The sequence below is a fragment of the Meriones unguiculatus genome, chromosome 20, assembly GCF_030254825.1.
Source record: "Meriones unguiculatus strain TT.TT164.6M chromosome 20, Bangor_MerUng_6.1, whole genome shotgun sequence".
NCBI lineage: Eukaryota > Metazoa > Chordata > Mammalia > Rodentia > Muridae > Meriones > Meriones unguiculatus.
The window spans coordinates 54,119,144-54,144,564 of record NC_083367.1 but is presented as its reverse complement, the minus strand read 5'-3'; the positions used below and the strand labels follow the sequence as shown (position 1 = coordinate 54,144,564).

Genomic DNA, 25,421 nt, shown 5'->3' with positions numbered 1-25,421 from the left:
TTCACAGCACCTTTATTCATAACAGCCAGAATCTGGAAACAACCTAAATGTCTCTCAACCAAAGAATGGATACAGAAATTGTGGGACATTTACACAATGGAATAAAAAGCCAATGTTTGGCCTTTAAATGTAGAAGTAGCAGCTTTATTTTGCTTGTCCTAATACATCACCATTTTCTTTAAAAAGCGCACTAAAAATACCAGCCAGTGTAGTTCAGGCTCTGGCTCAGTGCACTACTTCCACTGCTAAGTATCCTTCATCCACTGAGGGGCCTGGTCTCACTGAGCCCCTTGCATCAGCCATTCCAGTAGGAGTCCACTGTTATCTTCCATCTTCCTAAGCATGGTAGTTAACAGAACAGTTCTCAAAGATAGACACAGAAATTATACAGTGCCTGGGAAGCATCCCTCATAAAGAAAATAATTTTCAAAATGTTGCAGGAACCAGGTAGGCATGATGGCCCATGCCGTTAATCCCATCACTCTGGAGAGAGAGTCGGAGGCCAGTGAACACCTCCAAATAGGCCCACCTCCCAGCACTACCTCCTGTCACCTGGTCAGGGAGGACTCTGACCACTCCTGTGCTCATCGGGGATGGACCAAGCTGTGCTAAGGCACTTTTGCTTTCTTCTTTCTTATGTAGATAAACCTCTCCATCATCAGCGGGTCTATACGAAAGTTAGGCAAGAACATTGTACTTACACTTTTCCATTTCTACCCTTCCCCGGCCCCACAAGACATTGGTCGTTCATTTTTGTATCCCTCAAACTTGGCTTGGCACCTGTCAAATCTCAGGTGCTCGGTAAACCTTTTTTTACAATCTTTTGTAATTTAACTCATTTATAAAGACTTTTAAACAATTGAAGAAGGGTGTAAAAACACATCAAAATGACTACTGATTTATTATTCTTAAGTAAACTCCTGCCTTCCAAAAACTCATGCTTTTCTTCTTTCAAAGCCTAAAGGTCACACAAATTTGTGCCAAAAATAAAATAAATAAACAAAAAACAAAAACCCTTTTTATTAAAGTAAACACCTACTCATAGACTTTTTCTCCAAGTTACTTTGAACTGAGCACAGTGCCAATATGGTCACACATTATTTCATTTAATAGTCAGAATGACTCTAGAAGGTAAATTGCCCACATTTTACATAATAAAACTGCAAACAGTAGAGTTGAGCAATTTGCCAGCTCACAGAGCTAGTGAGTGGCAGTACGGGGAATAATCACTAGACTCTTAGCTACCACACTATCTTGTATGATAATAAGTAATGATAGCTCATTTTATAACACATTTTTCAAATGCCTTGTCAGGAACTTTCAGGGTTTGAAGCATCGTAATAAGAAGCCTGGGGGTTAGACTGCACCACAGTCTCATGCGTTAGAGAGGCAAACCCGGCCTTCTGGCCCTGCAGTATAGATCAAATCACACACTGACCTTGTACTTCCTTGCCTCTCTTCCTGAAAAGCAACTTCAATATAAAACCACTGTATATGGCACTTCTATCCATTCCTTTCAATAACATTTACCTTCAACTTAGAATTCTGGTATCTCAGACTTTCAAAACTATGTTCTGTGAATAGGTGCAAAAATTATTACTAAATTCATGTTGAAGGTGCATCGCTAATAATTTGGAAAAGGGAAGATACCTGAGAAGAACAGCTTCCATAGCTGATAGGTAGCTAAGGCGCAGCTCCAGCAAAACTGTTCAGAGTGACGGACAGGAAACCTTACTTTCAGCAATAGCAGAAATAACAGTTTGCATATCATTTCGAAGTACTTGCTTGAGAGAAAAGCTATTCTTCAAATAAACACAAGTCCCTGGCCTGTATCAGAAGATTAAGCCTGTTTCCAACCCTTTAAATTCCATTCCTTTCCCTGGAGCTTCCTTCTCACCTTGGACTTTGTACCCTCAGCAAATAGTGCAAGGGTTCCTAGCTCCGTTTCCAACTAGGCTAACCTGACTCCTAGAGTTAGATGGGTCTCTTCTGTTTGGTTGAGTCAACTATAGACTACATGAGCTTGAGAGATGCCCAGAATTTTGCTCACATATAGCCATGCACAGTCCTTGTAGAGCAATGAGGATAAAGGGCCCCATTGAACATCATCAAAAAGGCAAACGTTTTGTGGTTCATGCACTTGAAATCATAGTTACTAACATCAGTGAGTTATCGTTACCAACCTGGTGTTGGTTAAGTGAGAGATCCAGGAAAACCTTGGCTCCTTTAAATGTTCTTTTTCTCTGGGAAAGTAACCTCCATCAGGTACTCTCAGCCATCTTGGCACAAAGGAGGCACTGAATAAATTCTGGCTTCCCTCCCTTCAGATAGATACCTCTCCTGCCTTGAGAGCACATGACAGCAACAGCAACAACTGATGAGCCTGAATGAAAGGTGGGGAAATCACACACATGGGGCTCAATATTTATAGCGAAGGTAAAACAATATTCTAGGAAAGAGAGCTCAGGAGCCCTCTTGGGTTTGGAGGAGCTCAAGAGAAAGGTAGACTGGCTAGGTAAAATGGCACAGATAGAAAGAGATTTCTAAAGAGCTAGCAGCTTAGTTGTATAATCAGGCTTATAAAGAGATATTTTCTATATAGTTCAGAAAATAAAATTACCTTGCTGAGATAGCACGTTTATACCTCAGTTTATACCTTCCATGTTTTTATTGGTATAAATATAATATGAGTTTAAAAAAACCAAATATTATAAGATGCTGTTATTGGCACAGAGCCTTTAGTTCTAGTTTCAAGTAATGAGGAATGAGGACAGAGTAGTCTGTGGGCATACAGTTATAATTAAATAGGAAAAATGAACTCTGATGCTCACATGATGAGGTAGTCACGGTTAACAACAATATACTCAATGTTTCAAAAACTATTTAAGATAAGATTTTTCATGATGTCATCACAAAGAAAAAAGTGAATATTCGACGTGATAGTTGAGAGCTCATCTAGCTGAGAGCTCTGAAAGCTACAATAATGACTGGCCTCATAAGCCGCCGTTTCAACTAGTGCAATTGTGGCACAAGCGTTATATGAGTAACCAGCTACTTTCTAGTTGAATCTATGGTCTACTCCAAGAGATAGAGCCCATATTTGCGACTGCGGTTGGAGCAAAGAACCTGTGGCAAGTTAAGTCATAGGCCCTAGGGGAAACTAGTACTGTTACTCTGCTGAATATACACTCTATTAAAATCACTCCAGATAAGGTATTGCTATACCCACAAATCAGAGCCTCTCTCGACCCTTATCTGAGAAGTTTCTTCTTGCAGCAGAAGGCAGTTATCACAGAGACACTAAGATTGTGAAGCAGCCGACCCTAAATAGAACATGCAATCACACCCCACAAGACACAAGGATCATCTCAGAAAACAGTACCAAAAGATTGTCCAGAGCCAAAGCTGATGGATAATGTCAAGGAAACTGCTTTCCAGAAACAACCAGGCCATTCCATGTATGAACTCATGGCAGTGGTGACAGCATGCACAAGAACTGCGCAGGCTAGGACAGATAAAATCTCAGCACGTGAGGAGGGAGCTAAGCATGTAACCCCACCACTAGCTCGGGAGCTATTGGCATTTGATAGCAAACGCTGCTTACAGAGGGATAGTCAGTGTGTCTTTGCATGTGACAGCTGGGCAGCACAAATTAGGTTCAATGGGTGTGCTGGTTTTGTTTTTAACAACTGAAAAAAATTCTTTGACATTGAGTAGACAGGAAAGTGAAGGGAGAAAGAGTAGACTTGGCTTTTCTGAGATGGACACTCAACCAAAGTCCATGAGAGGATAAAACCTAGAACCTCTGCTCGGATGTGACCCGTGATAGCTCAGTAATCAATTGGTTTCCCATAGTAAGGGGAACAAGGACTATTTCTAACAGGAACTCAATGACTGGCTCTTTGACCTCCCCACCTCCCAAGGGAGGAGCAGTACTGTTAGGCCACAGAGGAGGACTTTGCAGCCAGTCTTGAAAATACCTGACAAAAGGGAGTCATATGAAAGGGGAGGAGGTCCTCCCCTATTAGTGGACTTGGAAAGGGGCAGGGAGGAGATGAGGGAGGGAGGGTGGGATTGGGGAGGGAATGAGGGATACAGCTGGGATACAGAATTAACAAAATGTAACTAATGAGAAAAATAAAATTATGGAAAAAAAAGAGTAGACTTGGGAGGAGTTAGGGAATGGTGATGAATAAAATCAAACAAAATCTCAAAGAATGAGGATTTTTTTTTTTGAGACAGTGTTTCTGTGTGTAGCCTTGGATGTCCCAGACTCACTTTGTAGACCAGGCTGGCTTCGAACTCATAGAGATCTGCCTGCCTCTGCCTCTGCTAGGATTACAGGCGTGTGCCACCTCACCTGGCTCTGTTGTTTTGTTTTGTTGTTTTGTTTTGTTTTTTTATTCTTGGTTTTTGAAAGCCAGAGCAATGGCACACTTCTTTTTCCAGAGGAACTGAGTTTGACTCCCAGCACTCACATAGCAGTTCACAATTGGTTGTAACTCCAGTCCCTGGGGAAACCATGCCCTCTTGTGGCTCCCAAGAGCACTGTATGCACTGGTGCATGACAATAATAACAATAATAACAATAATTTTAAATATTTTTTAAATCCCTGTCTCCATCAGTTTCCTCAAGTGAGCCTCAGTTTCCTCAAGTGAGAAGTGAGATCTATGATCCAACCACTACACAGAACACTCAAGAAAAAGAAAAATAATCAATCAACTAAGATGGTACTTAGGAAGAAACGGGTGTTTAGTGTTACTTTATAGAACACTAAATTCTCAAGTTCATAAAAGATTAATTCAAAGCAAATACGGTTAGGGTTCTGTTGACATTCTAGCATTCAGGAAGCTGCAACAGAAAGACTGGGAGTTTGAGGACTACTCAGTAAGACCTTTTTAAAGGACGCAGAGGGTGGAGGAAGGAGAAATCTGCGTGGGGCAGTGCATGTACTCTGGAGGAAGAGGTAGGCAGATCTTAGAGTTCGAGGCCAGCCTGGTCTAGCAAGCAAGTTCCAGGACTGCCATGCTATACAGAGAAACCCTGTGTGGGGAATAAGAAAAAAACCAACAACAAAGATAGTTTTAATTATGGCGTAATAGAAAATGTTATTAAGGCTAAGATTAAAATGGATAGTAGTGGGCTGGAGAGATGGCTCAGTGGTTAAGAGCACTGACTGCTCTTCCAGAGATCCTAAATTCAGTTCCCAGCAACCACATGGTGGCTCACAGCCAACTGTGATGGAATCTAATTCCCTCTTCTGGTGTGTGTGAAAACAGAGCATTCATATACATAAAATAATAAATCTTTTAAAAAAAATGAATAGTAGTGCTGTGTACATGAAAAAAAGCCTAAATCTCACAGTTCTGGTGTGGTTTTAGGTCTTTTTTAAATAGAATTTGCTGGTAGTTATAAATTACTATTAACAGGTATCTTCAGTCTGTTTCTATAATTATTAAGGTACACAAAGGATCATCTGTGGGAAATTTGATGCTCAATGTTGTTGTGACTGAAATTAAATACAATTAAGGACAGAATCTACTTTGTGAGTCTACATTAATATATAGTTAATATTTTGAACCTTCAAAAAGATCAACTCTACACAAGTACCCACAAATCTGAGGTGTAAGAGAGAACTACTTGATACGTCCTCTAGGGTCGTCCCTCATCTGACATCTGCAACATAAAGAAGAGGTGACTTCTGATGGTTATATGTATTGATCACCAAGTTTCAAAAGAAATTTCCTAAACTGTGTAAGCAACAGAAATACCAGTGGTCTTTAAATAAATTTAAACAAATTTGAATCTTCACACTGAAATTAATTCAGCACCATTAACCTATCTGAAAGAACAAATGAACCTGAGAGGGTTTTTCTTTTTTATTTAACATTTGCTGATTAAAGCAAGGATGTATAAAGCTTTCTATTTACCAAATATTTTAACATTTTAAAATTCTTTTTAATTGTGAAAATTATGAGGCCTTTCACAATATTTAACTAAGAACCGTGTGCAAACAAGAACAAGAAGCCTGGGACCTGCATTAACTACAATGTGGAGCACATTTTTCTCTGACATGAAATATTTCTCCCTCAGCATTGGCCAACTTTTCTCCAAATTCAAGGGAATATTTAGTAGTTAGCCACAAATCTGGATTGTCTCCATGTGCTGATTTTAGTAACATAGAGATTGAAGTTTCTACATAGAAAACTACTTTCTTCTACATGATCTATAAATCATTCTACAACACCACTTGAGAATTTCCACTAAAAATGGTGCTCTAAATTCTAAATTTAGTAAACAAGGAGATCAGTCCTCTTTACCAGCAAAAAAAAGGAGGGGGACTGAAAATATTAAATCTGTCAGATCATTCAAAATCTATTTTTTCTTTTATTTCCCAAGCATGATATCAGAATAGTATTAGCCTATAATGCTTTAGGGTTACAGAAGCTGTCTCAAAATAGTAAAAATACTATCAAGAAGACTCACGAGGGTCATCTGTCAATGAACACTTGATAAATATTAGTGGTAGGGTGATCTTAATGGCACCTATAAACTAATGCTAATTGTTAGCTTCAATAGGCAGTAATTCAGACTACCATAAATGTGCCATCATAACTGGTACAATAGCTAGGCAGCACATGGAAGGATGTTAGAACTACAGTGTCTATATCTATTTTAAAAAATTATTTAGTAGGAAATCTATACATAAAAATTGACCACATACAGCCATAGAGAGACATAAAAGAAATGTGCAAAATGTCAACACTCTACTATTTTTTCAGCACCTAGGTCTTAAAAATGTTATAGTTTAAAAGATTATTGAACTCCACTGATTTATCTTGAAAGTAGAAGAATGTTTCTTAATTTTAAAACACACAAAGTCTATAATTATAAAGAGAACCAGTATTTTTCCATTTTCCTTTAAATTAGTTTTCATAGTTTATTGGGTGTTTTACATTTTCAATTTTCTTTGCATTAAATACTAATGTTTTCCATCTGAACTAGCTATGAATAATTACTACTACCAATTAAACTGAAGTACATATGAATTCCAGACTCAAGTCTTCATACAATGTACTTTCTTTTTGTACTTTACTCTTCCAGGCCTCTCCCCAGCAATCACTGTAGCTAGCTGCTTTCTCAATGTATTTATCCTCTTAATACTAAGAACGGGCTGTCTCTAGCACCTAACACACATGGAGTGAGCGTCCACTATATAAGATTATTTTTTTAACGTGGAAGAGAACTCTCCCAGATTATTCATGTCTTATAGAAAATCGTAAACTGGGGTGCCTTTATGTTATTGTGGGGATGATGCTACAAAAACACTGTGGATGTTACACTGGGCCTCAGACAGTGGAGAAGCTAAGAATATTCATAGTTACAGTGTCTTCTCATTTTTCTCTTCAGATCTGTAACATACAGCGCTCATACAGAAGCCAGTAAGAAGGTAGGCAATACCTGTTCTAAAAATCATGCAGCTGTTCCTACAAGCACCACTGCAGATGCTTATTGAGGTAAGGTTAAGGAGATTTCTGTCCGTTGGTGCTTTTAGTAGATAATAATGACTGATTTTTTTTCTAAGCATATTTTAAAAGTGCATTTGCCATTAGGAAATTAGAAGAATAAACTACCCGTGAACATAGCTTCTACCAAAACATTACACTCTTATTTGATCACTGATTACTTAAATTTTTCCTCTACTTTCATGTCATGAAAATCACTTCAAAGTGTACCCTACATAAATGTTTACATTTGGAAAACATCTGGAGTGTCAAGTTATTTCAGAACTTGCTTGGTGTTTAAGGGCACTGTAGAGGTGGTGTGTTTGGAAAAGATTCATCTCACCATTCTCTGGCTGCATGGATAAGTAGCCTTAAGAACAAATGTGGTGATTCACCACTACCATGGAGAATCAATAGCCATCTATTTAATTTGCTAAGACAATGTAAATTAGTAACTTCCAGCCAGATGTGTGATACACACATCAAACGAAGAACAACCTGCTCATTGTGAAATCTTGTCAACACACACAGAGCCAAATGATGACATTTCATCTGAAGCAGTTTCCACATTTGCAGCTATAAAAAAAAATTGTTCTGAGGATTTTCACACGAGGAATGGGAGCTTAGACTCATGAAAAAGGGTAGCCAACTTCAGCTTTCCATCTTGTGTGCCTGAACATGTGCTACACTTCTGTGTGTTCCTTACTATTTTCAACGGAGGTACAAAATGTTCAGTAAGTGTGTGCCACACCAGTTTTCCTTCCATAAATCATGTATGTACAGTCATTACATTCTTTTAAACTTGATGTAAAGTAGAGGCTCTAATTCTACAGTTCCCAAGAAGTATGTAAAAAATTACACAGACAAGAAAGAAAGAAAGAAAGAAAGAAAGAAAGAAAGAAAGAAGGAAGGAAGGAAGGAAGGAAGGAAGAAAATAACACTTACCACTGGAAAACAAACCAGAATATTTCAAAATTATTCCAAACAAATTAAGCTTACCCATTGGGAAGCTGAATTTCCATTCAGATCATTTATATGGGCCTGTGTGACTATATGCCCTGCTGTTTGATAAAGAATAGTCACTAGCCATAGGCACCAGCAGAGAACAGAAAAATGCTTTTGATGTCTCAGATTTATAAAGCACTTTCTTTAAAAATGTTCATTCTTTTCCATGGTGTGCAGACATAATTTTTCGCCCTTTACTACTTCTGTTTCACGGGTTCGTTTTATAAATTGTGCCTTGCCAATCTCTTGTGTTTATTTTAACAATATGAAAAACTGTGTCCATTACATAGTTTGCTTCATGATACCCAAAATAACGGTATGTTTTTACTCTGTATTAAAATACACTATTTTTTTTGCTGTTACAAACATCAAATACTTCTTTTCACATGGTTTGCTAAAAAATGAGCAATTAAAATATTCTTAACAACCAACTATTATTCTTTTTCCCATCTATTATTCTTAAGTAAGCAATCCTTACTTAAACCAAATCCATTTTCTGAGTCTACTGGATTAGATTTTTCTTCTTCAACAAAGCACCGAGTGTTATTGCTAAGCATATTTCCAGCAACTATATTTTTTATTTGACAATTTAAAGCAACGTGGAATGAATCCAACTCTCATCCTGCATATTCCGTTCTATTCCGAAGAGCATCCCTTAGCCAACTTCCTAACGTCAAAACAACATTTCTGCTAAGTGTCTGGTATGTCATTGCTTCCAAAGTAAAAAAAAAAAAAAATCCCTAAAAATCACAAATCACAAGTTTTCAGCCATTAAAAAAAAAAATGATAAACTGCACACAAAAGATTTCTTTATAAAGACTGCAATCGTGCAACTTGGCCTTCACAAGCACTGTACTACAGAATATGCTTTCTTCAGCAGGCGCATATTAGACCACGTGACCGGCTGCTAGGCACGGCTCTGGAAAGAACAAGGTTCCAAGGCAGCCGCCACACCTGCCCTGTCGCGACCCCGCGGACCCAGGGAAGGCGCACGCACAAACTCCTGCAGCCTAACCCGAAGCCTTTGCTTTCTAGGGGTTAAAGCGAGACTAGCTTGGTCACTCAGCCCCGCTTTGTGGTTCAAGGAAAGAAACACTCTTTCGGAATCCTAACTTTGATTGAAGACTCTGTTTAAAATTAAGAACTTCAAACCCCAGATCTGAAAAAGTGAAACAGATGTCCAGTTTGTTAACGGTAAATGGCTCGTACATCGGATCCTTCCCTCTCTCCCTCCCTCTCTTTTCTCTCTGCCGCGTTAGATTTTATTGAATACGGGGTTCGCTTTAAAGGTTAAGAGAGGAAAAGAAAGCAAATATGGGCGGTATTGGGAAAAGAAAAACAAAGAAAGAAAGAAATAAACAACTCCTAAATCTTCTCCTAGAAAACAACCGAGGGAGCCTTCCAAGGCCTCGACCTGAGGCTGTGCAGAGCAGCCGCCGTCAAACCGCGCTCTCCCTGCCCGAGCACACAGAGACAAGCGCCCCGGGTGGGAGGAGGCCACTCACGTGAGGACGTAGTTGACGCTGACGATGCAGTGCGGCCTGGAGGAGCGGCTGTTGTGCACGATGGTGGCGTAACTCTGCACCCAGACCCAGCCGCCGTGCTTGGCCAAGAACCTGTAGTACTTGGTGGTCACTTGCCCCTTCACCAACACTAGAAGACAGAGGCAGGGGGCGGTGAACCCTGGCCTGTCCCCGACAGGTCCCGAGGGCCGGGTGCCTTGAGCGCACACCCCCTCGGTGATGCTCAGGAGGGGGGGATCACGGGCAAACCCCCCACCCAGGGATCGCCCGGTTAGACGGCGCTGGGTCTTGAGCCCCACGAACAGATATCTGTTATATGCTGAGGGCTGGCCTGGTCCCTCTTGGTCCACACCAGCAGTGGAGAACACGCTACACGTGAAGGGTTTCCCCAGACCCGCTCTTTCTTTTGCAGAAGAGGAATCCCAGCTCTAAATCCAGAAGGCAGGTGAGTTAATGCGCCCGGGCAGAGCAGCCTGGGTTGTGTAAACAGTTCTCGTCTTTAGTGCTGTTTGCAGGTGGAGAATGAAACCCCACTAGGGGAACGCCCCCTTGGCCCCGGACTCTTTCACTATTAGCAGTTCCATTCAGTTAGAGACACCAGACCCGGCCCCAGCAGACCCTTTCGGAGTCACCCGGACCGCAACCACCTCAACCCTCTGGGGAAAACTCCCCGCAACCTGCTTGGACTTCCGTCCTGCAGCTCCGCAGCTGTCTTGGGGGACGGGGGAGGGGGGAGGGGCAGGGGGGCTTACGTAAGTGGTGGGCGCAGCGTAGGTGGAAGGTGTCACAGCCGTGCACGTGGTGGTACAGGGTCTTCTCGATCAAGTCCTGAGGTTCGTACCCAGTCAGCTCTGCCACCCTGGGGGGGAAATCCCCTAAGGATGAATGGAGGACTTTCCATCACCCCTCCGCCCTCCCCACTTCTCAAAACCTGGTCAGGCGCCCCACCTGCAAAACGGGCTAGTGATCCCAAGAGAAGGTTCTCCGTCTCCCGCTGCCCTTCTTTAGGGTCCCCTTCCCCACTGCCCGCCCACCTGGAGTCCAGGAAAATCAGCTTCATGTCCAGGCTGGCACGAAACATGAACATGTTGCAGTGCAGTTTGATCTCTGTGACGGCGCTCGGAGGCAGGGAGTGGCCCACGGCCACCAAGCCCACGTTCTGGTAGCACCCGTCGAAGGGCGACATATCCAGGCTGTACTGGCGGATCTTCAGGTAGCCGCTGCAGTGAATGACCTGGGGGTGGGGGGGAGAAGGGGAGAGGGGCGAGACTCAGCAGAGGTCCTGAAGGAGGCGGAGGAGTTGAAACGCCTTAGGGTTCTACTTGGCCACATTTGCTTAGGTGCGCCCACACTCCACACCCCACCCCACCACCACCACCACCAAAAAAAGTGACTGAAGAAAGAAAAAGATGCAGATGGTAGGTTCTCACCAAACCCTACCACAGGTGAATCAGGGCAGGGATCCTGCTCCCCAAAAGATGCTTTCATTTAACTAAAGTCTCCTTTAACTGAAGAACCCCAGCTCGCAGCTAAGGCTTTGGTTCTTAAATTCCGTGAGGACCGAATAACTGTGGGCTTCAAAAGCTTTACATTTCTTAAGGCTCTTTCCTAAAAGAGCAGCCCCCGCGTCCTGATCCACTTAGAGACTTAGTCTTCTAAGTGTCCCCCAGGTGCCCACAAAGTTTAATGACCACAGTGAAGCTTTCAGAGCCACAGTTCTGAAGACTGGGACGCAGAGGTGTGGTCCTGGGGGCATGAACCAACCACCCTCACCCCAGAAGCCTCAAGTCCTGCCTGGCAATCCTCACAGGGCACCTCTACCACACACCTTGTAGCCACCGCAGGTGAGGCCAGCGTTCCGCTTGGCCAAAACACATTTCATCCTCAGAAAGAAGGAGCGTTCGATCTCGTACTCTGCGAGAAAGAAGAGGAGTGAGCCTCTCGGGAGGACAGACAAGGGGCAGCCCCAAACAATGATCCTGGCCAAAGCTAAACAGGGTGGGGGGAGCCCCCGAGATGACTGACGTGAGCAGATTGGAGCCTGCCTGCCTTACCCTGTACGAAGTGGGAGTGGTAGGGTTGATGGGCTGTGAGCACCGCTGTCATCTCGTCGTGGTCGGCCGGGTGGATGTATTCATAAATGCTGTTCCCAGTCAGCTCTACCTGTAAAGAGGACGGTGTCACTGTCTCTGTAGCGGGACAGTGCCCTGGAGGAAGCTGATAACTTGGGTCAGGGGGTCAGTAGGACCATAAGGATGGAGGAGGCTCTGTTACATGCTACCAAGAGCATCTAATCTAACTCTTGGCTTCCTCGCCTGTAAAATAATGTCGGTAGTGACAGTGACGAGAACAATTTCAAGCCTTGGTAAAACGACACAAGTATGTAAACTCCTCCCACCAGGTCTAGCCTATGGTAAGAATCCCAAAAAGTAGCAATTGTTTGAGTCTGCAATAGACGCTAAAGGGCAGGGCAGTCCAGGAATCAGGGGGATGGAGTCTTCCTGTCCCCTGAGGGGTTTTCGGGGCCCAAATGCAGATATAAAATGATTGGGGGAAGCCCTCCCCGACAATTCCAGCTGTGAACACTGCAGGCTGGAAGGGTGAACCACTCACCTACCTGAGAAAGGCCCAGGTGAACTGAAGCTGTCTCTGAAATGTACATGATCTTCCCATCTGGGGCCACCACGAAGATGAAGCCATCCAGAGTCTGGGGAGGTAGAAACAGAATGAGAGATCTGAAGAAATGAAGCAAGGAGAGCTGACGTTAGAGACAGTCCGTACAGAAAGACTGTAACAGACTGTCCAGAAATAGGACATAGAAGGATCTCCTCTTTAGAACCTCCCAGTGCAGGTCAGGGAGAGGAGGCTATGGACACGGCTAAAGCCCTATATAAACTCAAAATCCACTGAAGTGGGGAAAAAAGAAAATCTGGGCAGATGCACACAAAAGTTCTGGGTGTGAGAGCTGAATCCCAGCCTTCAACAGGAAGTAGGTTATGTCCTGATGGTAGTGGTTCCTGTAAGAACCTGTGTCAATACTGAAGGGTTCCATAGTGGCAGTGATCAGTCGTAAAGAGAGAACTAGCTAGGCTTGAGAAAGATCCAGTGTGGCAGACGCTGGCTGACATGGGAGAACTGGCAATTTGAAGTTATAGACAGAAGCAAGCTGGCCAAGACACTGGTAAAATCAGGAGAGGGGGATTTAGGAGAGGAGAGAGGCTTTTCTGAGCAGCCAGGCTGTAAAGTAGCGTTATAGTGTGTGCCTTTGTGTATGTTTACACTGGTGCATCAAGCTGGCAAGCTCTTTGTAAAGAAAGTTCTCAGACCTTTCCCTGTCCCTCCGTCTCTGTGCATGAGGCAATGGAGACCTAGCGTAACTCAGACTGCTCCCCGGGAGCTCAGAGGGACATCTATCCTGAAGATAAATGTGTTCACCACACAATTAAGTAGGTAGTACTGAATAGGAAAGAAAGCCAGAAACTTTCACTAGACCCTTGAAGAGGAAGAAGCATGGGCAAAAGAGAAGAGTATCTCAAGGAGAAGAAATGATACAATGAAATTAGAGGCTGAGGGGAAGGTTGACTTGGAGTATTAAGAGCTGGTAAGACTGATATGAGATGGGGCTACATCTCTTATCTTTTTGTTTGTTTGTGTTTTTGTTTTTCTTTTTGTTTTGGAATTTGGAGTTTGGAAAGTCAATCTGAGGACCCTGTAATTCACCCTGCAGGCATTGTGATTCCATTGGATGCTCTAAGCAAGAGAATAATATATTTTCATGTTCCTTTTTTCTAGCAGGATGACCTATAGGAGTCAGGATGAGGAACATATGCAGGCCTAAAATCAGGTCTAGAAAAGGGGAGCATTCAATTTCATGATGATAGTAAATGTAAATTTTATGTTAATTCGATGGCAGACAGCATAAGCTTGATTTCCGGTTTCAGTAAGGATATTAAGCAGAAGACAGTGCCATTAACCAAGGCTGAAAACTTGGAAAATTTGAGATTTTACTGTGATCCCATGTCATCTCTCCAATTGGAAACCCAGATGCTGTGTAAGTAGAAGTCAGAAAAGGAAGATAATACATTCTTGTCTTAAATGTGTCTAACTGGCAGCGGGCAAACAAAGGTTGGGAGCCCAGGAGGTGGTCTAGACTGGAGACCAGCTGGGGTCACAGGGACTAAGCCGTTTAGATGCTGCAGGAGGCTTTGGAGCTGGGAGAGAAGAAACAGTGACGGATTTGTCTAAATGACATCACAGCCAATAGTGTGAAATTTTAAAAAGAGATAGGCAGAACAGAAGATGAACGGAGGAGGTCATGTTGTAGGAACACAGGAAGGAGGAGAATGTTGCCATTAATGTCACTTCCTCAAGTCTTTGCCCAAAGGACACTTTCCACTGAGCCCTCTCTAACTGGGCCCATTCCGATTTGGAAAGGAGGCCCCCTCCTTTCCTTTCTTGCTTTTCTCCGTCTTCTGCACCACCAGAAATTCCACGGCACACTGAGAATGGAAACATCCAAGAATAAAAACGTCAGGAGGGCAGGGGTTTTGGCGTAGCGTACAGCTGAACTTCCAGCGTCTGTTAGGTGAACCAGCTCAGGTAAAAGCTTGAGACATGGTGCCCAGTGAGGGAAAATCAAACTGTAGAAACGTGAACACCGACAGAGAGGGAAGTGAAGAACCCCTGAACTTCAGGGTGTTAAGGAAGAACTACCAGAAGCTTAGTGAAGAGAGGAAAGAAAGCAAGAAAAGTCTAAAGGGCAAAAGCTATTTGGGTTTTGTTTTCCTGCTCATACTGCTGGGAAAAATAAAATAGGACTGCAAGAGGAGACAGCATAGGAGACCAAGGTACTTCACCTGTGGTCAGATGCTTCCCTTCAGTGAAGGGAGCTAAGGCTTTTCTGGATAAATTCAAAATGGAGGCAAGATCATTTGGGAAACCAAGCTCTCTCTTTGTTCATTAAAGCTATAAATCTATTTGGTCTGTAGGAGGGAAAGGGAAACATAGCAATGGGAAGCAAAAGACCCAGCCACTGGCTTCCTGCTGGCTGGTTCCACTAGGCTCCTTAGTTCCAGGCTCCCACTCTAGAATACCCCAGTGGACCCGAATGGTAATAGAGGATGTTGGATGGGGTGGGAGGTGCGAGTGTGGCACCTAAAAACGCCACTGGGGGCTTTATTTTTTTTTTTAAATATTTGTTTTGTGACTTAAGCAGCCAACAGGCAGTTAAAAACCCTGTGCACTGCAAATAACAAAGCAATGGCCACCCTCACATTGTTTAAACTCATTACTGGGAGTGTGCATGTGTGTGTTGTTGGATTTGTACAGAGCTTGGACCAGAAGGAAAAAAAAAAAAAAAGAGGAGCATTGGCAAAAGGACGAAGCCTGGGGACTACCGGGAAGAGACAAAATGAGTTGCAGACACAGCTGGATCCGGAATGCACCGGATTAAAGCACTGAGGGCATTTACTGCAGATTCCGGGTTATTTCCTTTGCAAATTCTTCATTTCGGATGCTTTTTGGGCCCTGCCTCCATTTCAGTTTTCTTAGCCCAAAGGCTACAAATGGACAGAGAGAGATCTGCCAGGGCCTTGCCAGGCTGAATTGCAAACGCAAAAGTCTCCGTCGTCACTCTGCCTCCCTTTCCGCCTCCAGAGGCAGGCACCGCTGACCCATTCTTACCGAGCTAGATTAAGAGCTCTCATCTAAGGGGAGCTACTGGCATGCCCCCTTTCCCCCTGAGAAAACAAGAACGCTTGTGGTGCCCGGGGCGGCCAGGAGTCTTGAGTCTGTACCTGGAGCAGATGAGAGCCGAGTTCGCGACCAACGTTGTCCAAGGGGCTGGTCCGACTGGTGTGGCCCCAAGCCTCGCCAAGCCCTGTGGAGACACACAGCCTTTACCGAGAGAACCCGGGCCTAGGGGCAGTCAGGGGCTAGAGTATAGTTAATGTGTGTGTGTGCGTGCGTTCGTGCGTGCGTGCGTGTGTGTGTGTGTGTTCTCTCTGTCTCTCTCTGTATGTGTGTGTGTGTCTTGCCCCTTTCTGGATCAGATTTGCATCTGCCGGGTGGGGGTGGGGGTGGGGATCTGTTTCGCTCGCAGCTCCTGTTCTGCAGGAGTTCCCTTGGCCCCAGCCCTGGACGATCCCAGTATCTTTGGAGTGCGTTTCCTGTTCTGTTTAGCTCGGGGCGGGAGCTATTTCTCGCTCCAAGTTTTCATCCTCGTTCTTCCAAGGAGCCCGAGAGTCCTCACACTTTGTCAACGCAACCGCCACCCAAAGACACCAGAGGCCGCCGGCCGCATAAATTCAGTCCCCGGAGGCCTTTCTGATTGGCTGCCGGGCTTTCTAGACGCCGGTTTCCCTCAGCCTGACCTGAATATCCCTGGAGAAAGTCCTGTTTGGGGTCAGCTTTCAGCTCCCCTTTCACCAGCGCCCTAGGCAACGCTTCCTTATTCTTTTCCCTTGAAGCCCTTGTCGTATCCCTCTCTCCAAAGAACACCAAGGACTTTTCTGGAGTAGGTTATCTTGAGATTCCAGCCATTAGGCACTATTTTCGCTTTATTGTGGACCTAGAGGATAGTTTGTTTTTTTTCCTACTTCTCCAGTACCATCTATCAACAAAGACAGGCCATTCCTTCCCTTTGTGTTGGCAGGTTAACCTTTTAAGCCTTTGGCACCACATTTTTGCAAAGACGTTCTAAGAAACGTTTTTGTAAGACTCCCCATATATTAATATAAAATATAGTCTACTGCCCATACGAAGAAAGAAGTAAAAAAATAACAAAAAGCGCATATTCAATTATGTATGGGTATCTTTTAACTGTTGCTAACAAAATTACTTCAGTAGTTAAATCCCTCCACGAACAAGACTTAACTTCTTAAAGGTGATTTGTTTTTTAGGAGGAAATACTCTGAAACACAGACCGTGACCAACATGCTCGAATTATAATACGGAGGGAAAAAAAGGGGGGGGAGAGTTTTTCATGATAAAACATTCGGTTAGAGTATTTTTTTTTTTGAAGGTGTCAACTCGACCCCGTTTCCTAAGCAAGTGATAGAAACCCTGACGACGAGCCCCTTACGCTCAAATGGGGTCTCTCCGGGTGTTTGCTCACCTAAATAAATCTAACGATCTCCGCACTGCTCTGCAAACAGTGCGGCCCCGCTCCCGCGACCGCCCTCCCTCCCTCGACCGAGCTGCGTGGTTCCTCCTCCGACGCCCCAGCCCCCCGCTCCCCTTCCCGAGCGACCCGGTGGCTCTGGCCCCAGTCACCTCGCAGGCCAGCACGGGAGGGCCGGGTCATAGCCACCTGCACACACCCTCCCCTTGGTGCGGTGGCCTCCCTCCCCTCCCCTCCCAGCACATCCTCCTCCTCCTCAACCTCGTCCCCCACCCGGAAAGAAGGAGCTGGAGTTGGGCCGCCCTAAGGGCAAGAGGGAGGACCCTGCTGCGAGCGCCCGCCCGGGGCTCGGTGGGCGTCGACCCTGGGCCCCGCGATCGGGAGGGTCCTCCAGGGAGCCGGGGCTGCGGTTGCCTGGGACCGGTCCCCGCAGCCCCGCAAGCCAGCCAAACCTGCCTTTTAGGCAAACAGACGTCTTTAATAGAAAAAACAATCCGAGGGTCACCCCGGAACCTCCTCCGCACTCTAAAGAACGAGAAACACCCAACAGAAGGGAAAGAATGGCCGGGTGGGGTCGCGGGCTTGGCGGGGGACGCGTGGGGAGACCCCGCCGCGGAAGTCCAGACGCCTGTTGGGCTCGGCCGGGTTGCGCCCTCATTAGCATGCGCCTGCGAGGGGACACGGGGCTCGCCGGCAGGTTAATGAGCAGCCCGAGCCGGGGCGGGGGCGGGCCAGCCCCGGGGTCCCTCTGCCCGCCCCGCGACCCCCGCACACCTGCGAGGAAACCTGTTTTCTCAGGGGCTGCGGCCCCGTCCTGCCGGCAGGGGGGACCTGTCGCGCGGTCGAGGCCGGGTTAATGTTTCCTGGGGACCCGGCTGCCCTGACCTCCTGAGTCTCACCGAGGGGGGCGGCCCCCCTCCAGGGTGGAGGACCCCTCCCCGCCGCACAGCGAGGCTGCCCGTCCCCCCGCCCCCCAAACCTCAGAGCGCTGCCCCCGACCCTCTCACCTCTGCCCTTCGGGGAAGCGCCCCGGCACCCAGTTTCGGTTGGCCGCGGGGGTAGCTGAGATTTCGTTCCTGCACTTGACCTACCGCAGAAAATTCGCAAATCCTTTGATTGTCTGTTTAAAATGAGGAGGAACCAGCTCCCTTTGCGGCGGGATTACAGTGAGAACAAGATCTAAAGGTTCCCTTGTCGCTCGGGGAGGCAGAGGGAACAGGGGTTTTGCAGAGGAGAAAAGGCTCTCTGTGAGGGAGGCGATAACTAAATCAGGTTTCAGACAAAAGGATTTTCCCCAGCTAAAGTGGCTGAAGACAAAGGAAAACATAATCTAGTTTGGAAGATTTCCAAGATATGCCACATTAACCTCGGCAGATAAATTTTCTTCTCTCAGGCCCCTCACTTCCCTTAAAGTCTGGTTTATCATATTTACATAAGTAGTATTAGAAAGGATGTATCTATTAAGAATCGAAAGGGCTAGCTCACGTTTCATGTGAAAACCCAAGCAAGTTTCACTGTGGCTTCCCCCTTGGTGCGCGGGGAAGCCATTTCCATTTAAATACCCCCTGACCCAAGGATTACCTCAATGGACTGACTGCGCGGGTTTTGTAATTTCCTGAAAATGAGATTTCGATTTATAAAACAAGAAACCAATTAGTAACCAAATGAGGCGAAGTAGATCCACTAAAATTGACCTAATCCCACAGGCACCATTTAGGCCCGTTCTCGGTGAATGAATGATGAGCCCCAGTCTAGCGCGCGCTCAACGCATCATCCAGCTGTGTTATTGCAAGCAGCAAAAATAAATTGATCGGGCTTTCTCTTCGAATGAATTTCATGCCCTTGACAAAATACAGATTACGGATCAGGCACCATCGCCTCCTTTGCTAGCCGGAGAGAGGAGATCTTGTTGCAGCGGACCCTTCTTTCTTTCTTTACTCCCTTATCTTACCAGCAAGGCACCTCCGTATATAGAGATATATGTGTATATATCCGTGTGTGTGTGTGTGTGTGTGTGTGTGTTCTCTCCATAAAGCCTAGTATGCCTCTGAGACAAGAGGAAGGTCTCAGGGGTGAGACATACTCTCCCACATCCTTCCTAACTTCAGGTCCCCGAGGCCAGTAGTTGCCACTCGGCAGAGGATGTGAGAAAAAGAAAACCCCAAACCCCCAAAAGCCACGTTGGTGCACACGGGCTGAAAACTTTGCCCCGGCGTCCCTGGGACTGCGTCGGGCGGCCTCCGAGCTCCGGCTGGGCGCGGGTCGGCAGCGCAGTTCTCTGGGGACAGGGGGACGCGGAACGGGGGCTCCAGGCAGGACCAGCCCCTGGTGCGGTCCCGGGACAGAGCGCGTCGTCCAATACTCAGGCGCGTCCGCGTTTCTGCTGGCGCCAGCAGCTGTGCCAGGCGCTGAGGCAAACGGGTCCCCACGGAGGTCCAGGCCACCCGCTTCGGCAAGGCCTGCACGGCTGCGTGGGCCCAGGGCGCGCGCCCTGCCCTGGCCCGCCCGCCTCTCCGGGCCAGAGGGCTCCCCCGGGCCTAGTTCAAAACCAGGGGTGGGGGGAGTGTCCTGAGCCTTCGCTTTACTTTTATGGACTTCACTCTTCGCGGGCCCCGGCCTAGTGATGCCACCTCCCTGGAACACCCTCACCTCCAGGGCGAGGTCGCCCTGACGACCTCTGGTGCCCTCCCGCGAGTGGGGGACCTTCTCTAAGTCACCCACCCCCAGAGCCGGCGCCCGCGACTGCTGCCAGCACAAAGGGTGTGCCACGGTGTCCAGCAAAGCCTGGCCTCGGGGTCGGAGAGACACCCGCCGGCTCTCGGGGAGCCCAAGACCCGCTTGGTTTGGAAACCGTGTCAGGGCTTGAAGAAGAGATGATACGGCCGAGAGGACCCTACCTATCACTCTCGCCTAGTGGGCCGCGAACCTTCCGCCCTGGGAAAGGCGTGTTAAACGGGGTCTCGCCTAAGAAGCGAGAACGGAACCAACAGAGTGTCAGAAATGCCAGCGTGCCAAACCTGAGGGAAAAGTTCAGCCCATTCTACTCACTCCGTTAAGACCTCCGGAGAAGCCGGACTGATCCTAAACAACGGGATCCAAGGGACTGGCGAGGAATGACCCACGCAAACAATTCGCCGGTTATTTACTGTTGCTGTTCTCCTTTTCTTTGAGAAATACCTAAACCGACAAGGGAATACCGCAGGAATCCGGGAGTTTTCGTTCGAAATTTGCACTCGACTGTAAAAATTCAAAGCTATCGAGATTTCCCCGAAATAATAATAATAAAACTCCTAAAAATAAGATCTATCCTTATACATTTAAGCGTTTGCCTTAGAAGGACGGTTGCGCCCGGTTTGAAAGCATCCCACCATAGCGTGTCATGTTACGTCTGTTGATTGTTTTTAATTAGTGATACATCCATTTTCTTTTAAAAAAATATTTTCCATTGATCAAATCTACAAGTTCTAGTCATAAATCTGCCTTGCACACAGTTTAATTCTGCGCCCACTTAAACATCAAAACTGGAACTAAGCAGAGAAAACCAGACTTGAGCATAAACTGTGCTTAAAGGAGGCTTTAAATGAGAAAAACTTGTGTTAGAAAATAAACATGGAAACCCAATGCTCAATCATTACCCTGAGCAGCAAGAAAAACAGCCTTAAATCACAAATCCACGTGGGAAACTGGGCCTTTTTTATTCTCTCGTTTTTTTACTACAAAAAAAAATGCAGTGATTAAGGATTTCAGGTTTTGAATGAATGTTGTAGGTCTTGGGAATTTTGTCTATAAACATTTACTAATTTCACCTCTGTGGTTACTTTTTTTTTCTTTCATAGACATGTTGACAATGAAGTGTAGTGATATTAACAAAATTATAAAAAGTTAAAGATTTGAAACCATATCTGATTTTTTCAGCTTATTCAGCACAGTACTATGTCTCTGGCCAAAACTACAATAGAGCTGGGTGACAAATCTGTACTTCTTTGAAAGCTGAATTTGTCCTGTTTTGCATGTAAATAAAGTCATGTGGTGGTGTTGTTTTTAATGCCTTAAAACCGTCTCTCTGGCTTTGTTTACAACAAAGACATACATTTTTACACTCTTCAGTTTGTCTTTTTCAAGACTGCTTTTAGAGCGGATGATTCAGTCGAGGACCTGCACTTTCCTGATCTCACTGTGCTCTTCCTTGATCTTCCTTTCAACTATCAAATCTCTAACTCTTGTCCCCTCCCCTTCCTCATCTCCCTCTACCTACATCTCCACCTCTTCCTCTGCTCTGGGCCTCCAAGTCAAAGAACGACAATTGCCTGTGTTTACCATCACACCCAGTTTTATGCTGAGTCCTTAGTTATCCCAAATACCCGTGTCTTGTCCCCACCTCCTCCTTATCCTCTCCTCCCCCTCCTCTTCCCTCTCCCTCCCTCAGTTCTCACTCAGCTGTTCAGTATAATCTACACTGAATACACAAATAAACATGGGCCCAGACAGCAGCTACAACGATAAGGGTGTAAGGGTGTATTTTCTATTTTCCTCCCCCCCTCCCTTTTTATTCCAGAAGAGCATGGAAGATTTTCTTGTTTATTCTTTTACCCTATAACCTCTGGGCATTACACAGTAGTATACGTGAAATGTATAGACAAAACCAACTTTTTATGCCTATAACCATGCCCTAAGAATTGGAATCACTGGAGATGAAATGGTTTATAAAATCCATGTTAAACGTGATAGGCTATTTACCAGGATAAAATAGCTATACTTACTCCTAAGTTTTCATTGAAGACCTGCTATGTGGTAGAAAGGCTTCAGGATGTGTAAAGTAACTTCAAATTCAATTTAGTGTCACTAAAAAGATGACAGGGGTAAAAAGTGTTCCGTTTCCCCCACGCTTAGGTTGTGAACCCTAAGTAAAGGCTAAACCCAAATTTAGCTCCACCTGCAGGCAGCGCCCGGTTCTGCGGCTTGTCACTATTTTGCTCCTTTGAAGACCGCTGAGTTTTGTAATTGTTTCTGTTTTCTTTAAAATCTGAAAGGGCTCTATTTCGTTTTGGGGTTTCTGAAGCTCAAACATTCTCAGAATTGAAACCTCATTCCTAGGTGCTGACGATCCTGTCCAGCTCGTCGGGTGGGTGCAGCGGGTGAGTTATGAACTCCACAGAAGCTGGAGAAATAAATGGTGTGCCCGGAGTTCACACCTCGTCCGTCCCCTCCTCCTCATAAACCCACACTCCTCCGTAAGCCAGAGGAGGGGTGGGAGGGGCCAGGATTCGGGACGAGGGGGCTACAGAAAGCACAATTGTCCCATCAAGCAGCCAGAGGGGATGGCCTGCACACCAAGGGGACCTCCGTGAAAGTCTTTCCCGGCAACTTATTAGAAGTAACGAGGATTTACTTTGGGTCCTTCTATTTCCTTATAACGAATTTACTTTTTAATTTTTTATGTTTAAGGATTAGCGCCTCTACAAGAAAGCTTCCTCTCTTAAAACACAAAAACAAAACCACCAAAGCTACCCAGCCCGAACCTCTCCAGCTACTAGGGGATCTGGTGCGCCGGTTCCAGAGCTGTGCCGGGTGACTGCCCGGGAAGCCGTCCCTCTATTCTCCTCCCGCGGTTCCTCGCTGCCCCACCAGCAGCACCATATGCTGTTTCTGATCAAACAGCGAGCGACATCGGCAGCGATAATTGACGAGACCCAACCGAAATCACGCAGAAAGGGAGCCCACTGAGACCGCAGTCGCTGACAAATCGCTGCTAATAATCCTGTTAGGAACAGCTCAGCCGGCTGAGTTCGAAATCGCTTTATTTTTATAAAGTAGGCGCTGACAGTATAAAAGACAGGGAGATCTCTTTTTTAGGCAGAAAGGCAGTGTGGCAGAGTGGTGATTTTCCCAGGTCTCAGCACAGTCTGGATATGAGGTGCAAGTTTTAATGTACACAACCTTTCTCCTTTGTTCTTGAAAAACAAAACTAAAAACTTTTTTTTTTAAAGATTTTCTAAACTGTAGTTTCTCTCTTCCCTGGATTTCAGGGTGAAAAGAGGTGTTCAAGGAACTAACTAGACAACACCACTGATGAGTTAGAGATTAGAAATAAACTGTTTAGAAGGGGTTTGTGGCGGCCCTGACGAGTTTGAAGCACTTTTGCAAGCTTAAAAAAAAAGCAAGTGAGGTGAAATTTCATCCCAAGTAATAACTACCCCCCCACATGCACACACATCAAAAATAACACCCCTCAAACACCCAAAACCAACAACGGGTCAAAAAGAAGCTCTCATTTGTAAATAAACATGCTCCTTTCTCTAGAAGTTTTGTTTGCCTGGCAATCATTCTTTTACATTCTCAAAACTTCCTCCCCTAAGAAAATATTTTTCTGTTCTGTTTGTTATTTGGGTGTGAGTTAGGACGAGCAAATGGAAGATCAAAGTGTCCCCTCCCTGGCGAGTATTCACTTTCCCGACTAAGCAGAAATAATTCCACACACGACCATGCTCTGCTTCTTACAGCGAATCTTGGTCGCTGAAATTCCAATTTTAAATCATATCTGCTGCTCAGTTATTCTAACTTCTAGGCCCTGTGAGGGTTTTTCTGGATTTGTCAGTCACCACTGAGGAGACAGTTCTGTCTGTTCTACTCTCTTCAAATGTTGAGTGTTTTGAAACAAGTGTATCTTACAGATAACACCAAAGCCAGAAATGCAACTCGCCACGCTCCAGTTCAGGAATCTCTGAACATCTTAAAAACTCAAAACCAGTTTACTAAGAACAGCCAAGAGACTGGTGGAGTCGGGGGCGTGCTATTCTGTGCACACGCCAGCTCCTCTTGAAGAATTGTGGTCCCTTTGAGAAATTACTATCTGGCTTACCTAGCTGCATGTACACAGGTCTAATTCATATCTAGCAAAAATAATCGGGCCGCAGCACTCCTGTTTTCTACTGGATACATTTCTGACGAGAGGAATAAAAAGAAAAGTCGTGTTTGGATTAGCAGTACTTTAAACGGCGCCAAGTGTTGACAAAAGCACTATTGGGCTTTTCCCCAACCAGACAGATTTGCTGGGCTGGAGAGGAAAGCGTGGGGAAGAGGAGAGAGACCTAGAAAAGGCACCGGCGAGCCGTTCAGCGCTGACTGGTCAGATACCGCGGTTAAATTTCCCTTTCCAGAGACCACGACCCGCGGTGGCAAACACCAGCGCATTCCTCTGCTGGCTAGGACAGGCTCAGCCCCTCCTCGAAATCTGTCTCGGTTAGCGCGGCCGCCTGCTTACCTTCTGGAAAGACCACTCTCATCTTGAGATAGCTGGTCGTGAGCCTGATGATGGATGCCTTGTCCAGCTGCGAGGTGATGGCCGAGGGTAAAGGCAGTAATTTAGCCAGTTCATAAAATTCACTGTTTTCTTTCTCCCTCCTCGTCCGGGCAGCATTTTTAGACTTTTCTTTCATCGTGCCTCGGGCTCCCTTTCTTCTCAGAACGTAAACTCCACAGACTCATCCAAAACCAGAAGTTAACTTTCAGCTAGAGACCGCCCTCGGTTGGGAAACATAACTTCGCGCGAAGAGGCTCAGGTCTGCCTCGAGGAGAGCCGGGACGGCGGCGGGAACGGGACGGGCGCAGCGAGCCAAATATCTGCTGTTCGGACGCGAGGCGGAGGTAGGAGCGGAGGCGGCTGGTTCTCGGCAAATCCGGGCGCTCCTCTGGGGCTCCCGGGAGACAGCGTCGGCCAGCGTTTTCATCTGTCCCGCGGGGAGAACCCGGGTCCGAGGAAAAATCGACCTTTATAGCACCTGACGCTTGGTTTGTTTGTTTGTTTGTTTGTTTGTTTGTTTGTTTTCGGCCCCTCTGGTTCCGCGACCCGTTTGGTGGCGAACAGGGATCGGGGTAACTTCCTTCTGTCACTGCGGAGACAAGAACAGCAGACACTGAACCATCAGCGGCTCGACTGGACCCCAACCCGCCGCCGCTGAGGGCCGGGGTGCCCAAATTCTGCCCGTCGCGGCCAGGCGCGTCCGCGGGGCGCGGGGCGGGCAGTACACCCCGTGCCAGGCTCTAGGGGGGGAGGGGAGTCCCACCGGGCTGAATTCCCCCGCTGCTCCCCGCTCCGGCAGCCTGCGCCCCCGCGGAGCTCACGGCTGGGAGGGGGCGATGCGCCCCGGGGACCCCCGCGGGCACCGCAGCGCCGGGGCTAACAGGTGGCACGCGCGACCACAGCCCGTCGCGGGCACCGCCCCCGGGCTCCCCGCGGCTCACCTACCTCGGGTCCGCGGAGGCCGCGG

At 46.3% G+C, this 25,421-nt stretch overlaps 1 protein-coding gene across 1 annotated transcript in view; it reads right to left on the bottom strand.

Annotated features, from left to right (window-relative positions):
• Positions 1 to 25,039, bottom strand: part of Sim1 (SIM bHLH transcription factor 1) — a 68,737-nt gene extending 43,698 nt beyond the window's left edge. Inside the window, exons 1-8 of the mRNA XM_021657961.2 lie at positions 24,416 to 25,039; positions 15,830 to 15,912; positions 12,652 to 12,741; positions 12,089 to 12,197; positions 11,863 to 11,948; positions 11,069 to 11,268; positions 10,787 to 10,893; positions 10,017 to 10,164 (exon numbers count right to left, since the gene is read on the bottom strand). Coding sequence (XP_021513636.1) covers positions 10,017 to 10,164; positions 10,787 to 10,893; positions 11,069 to 11,268; positions 11,863 to 11,948; positions 12,089 to 12,197; positions 12,652 to 12,741; positions 15,830 to 15,912; positions 24,416 to 24,590 — 998 coding nt within the window. The 5' untranslated portion in view covers positions 24,591 to 25,039. The remainder of the gene's footprint in view (positions 1 to 10,016; positions 10,165 to 10,786; positions 10,894 to 11,068; positions 11,269 to 11,862; positions 11,949 to 12,088; positions 12,198 to 12,651; positions 12,742 to 15,829; positions 15,913 to 24,415) is intronic.
• Positions 25,040 to 25,421: the final 382 nt, after the last annotated feature.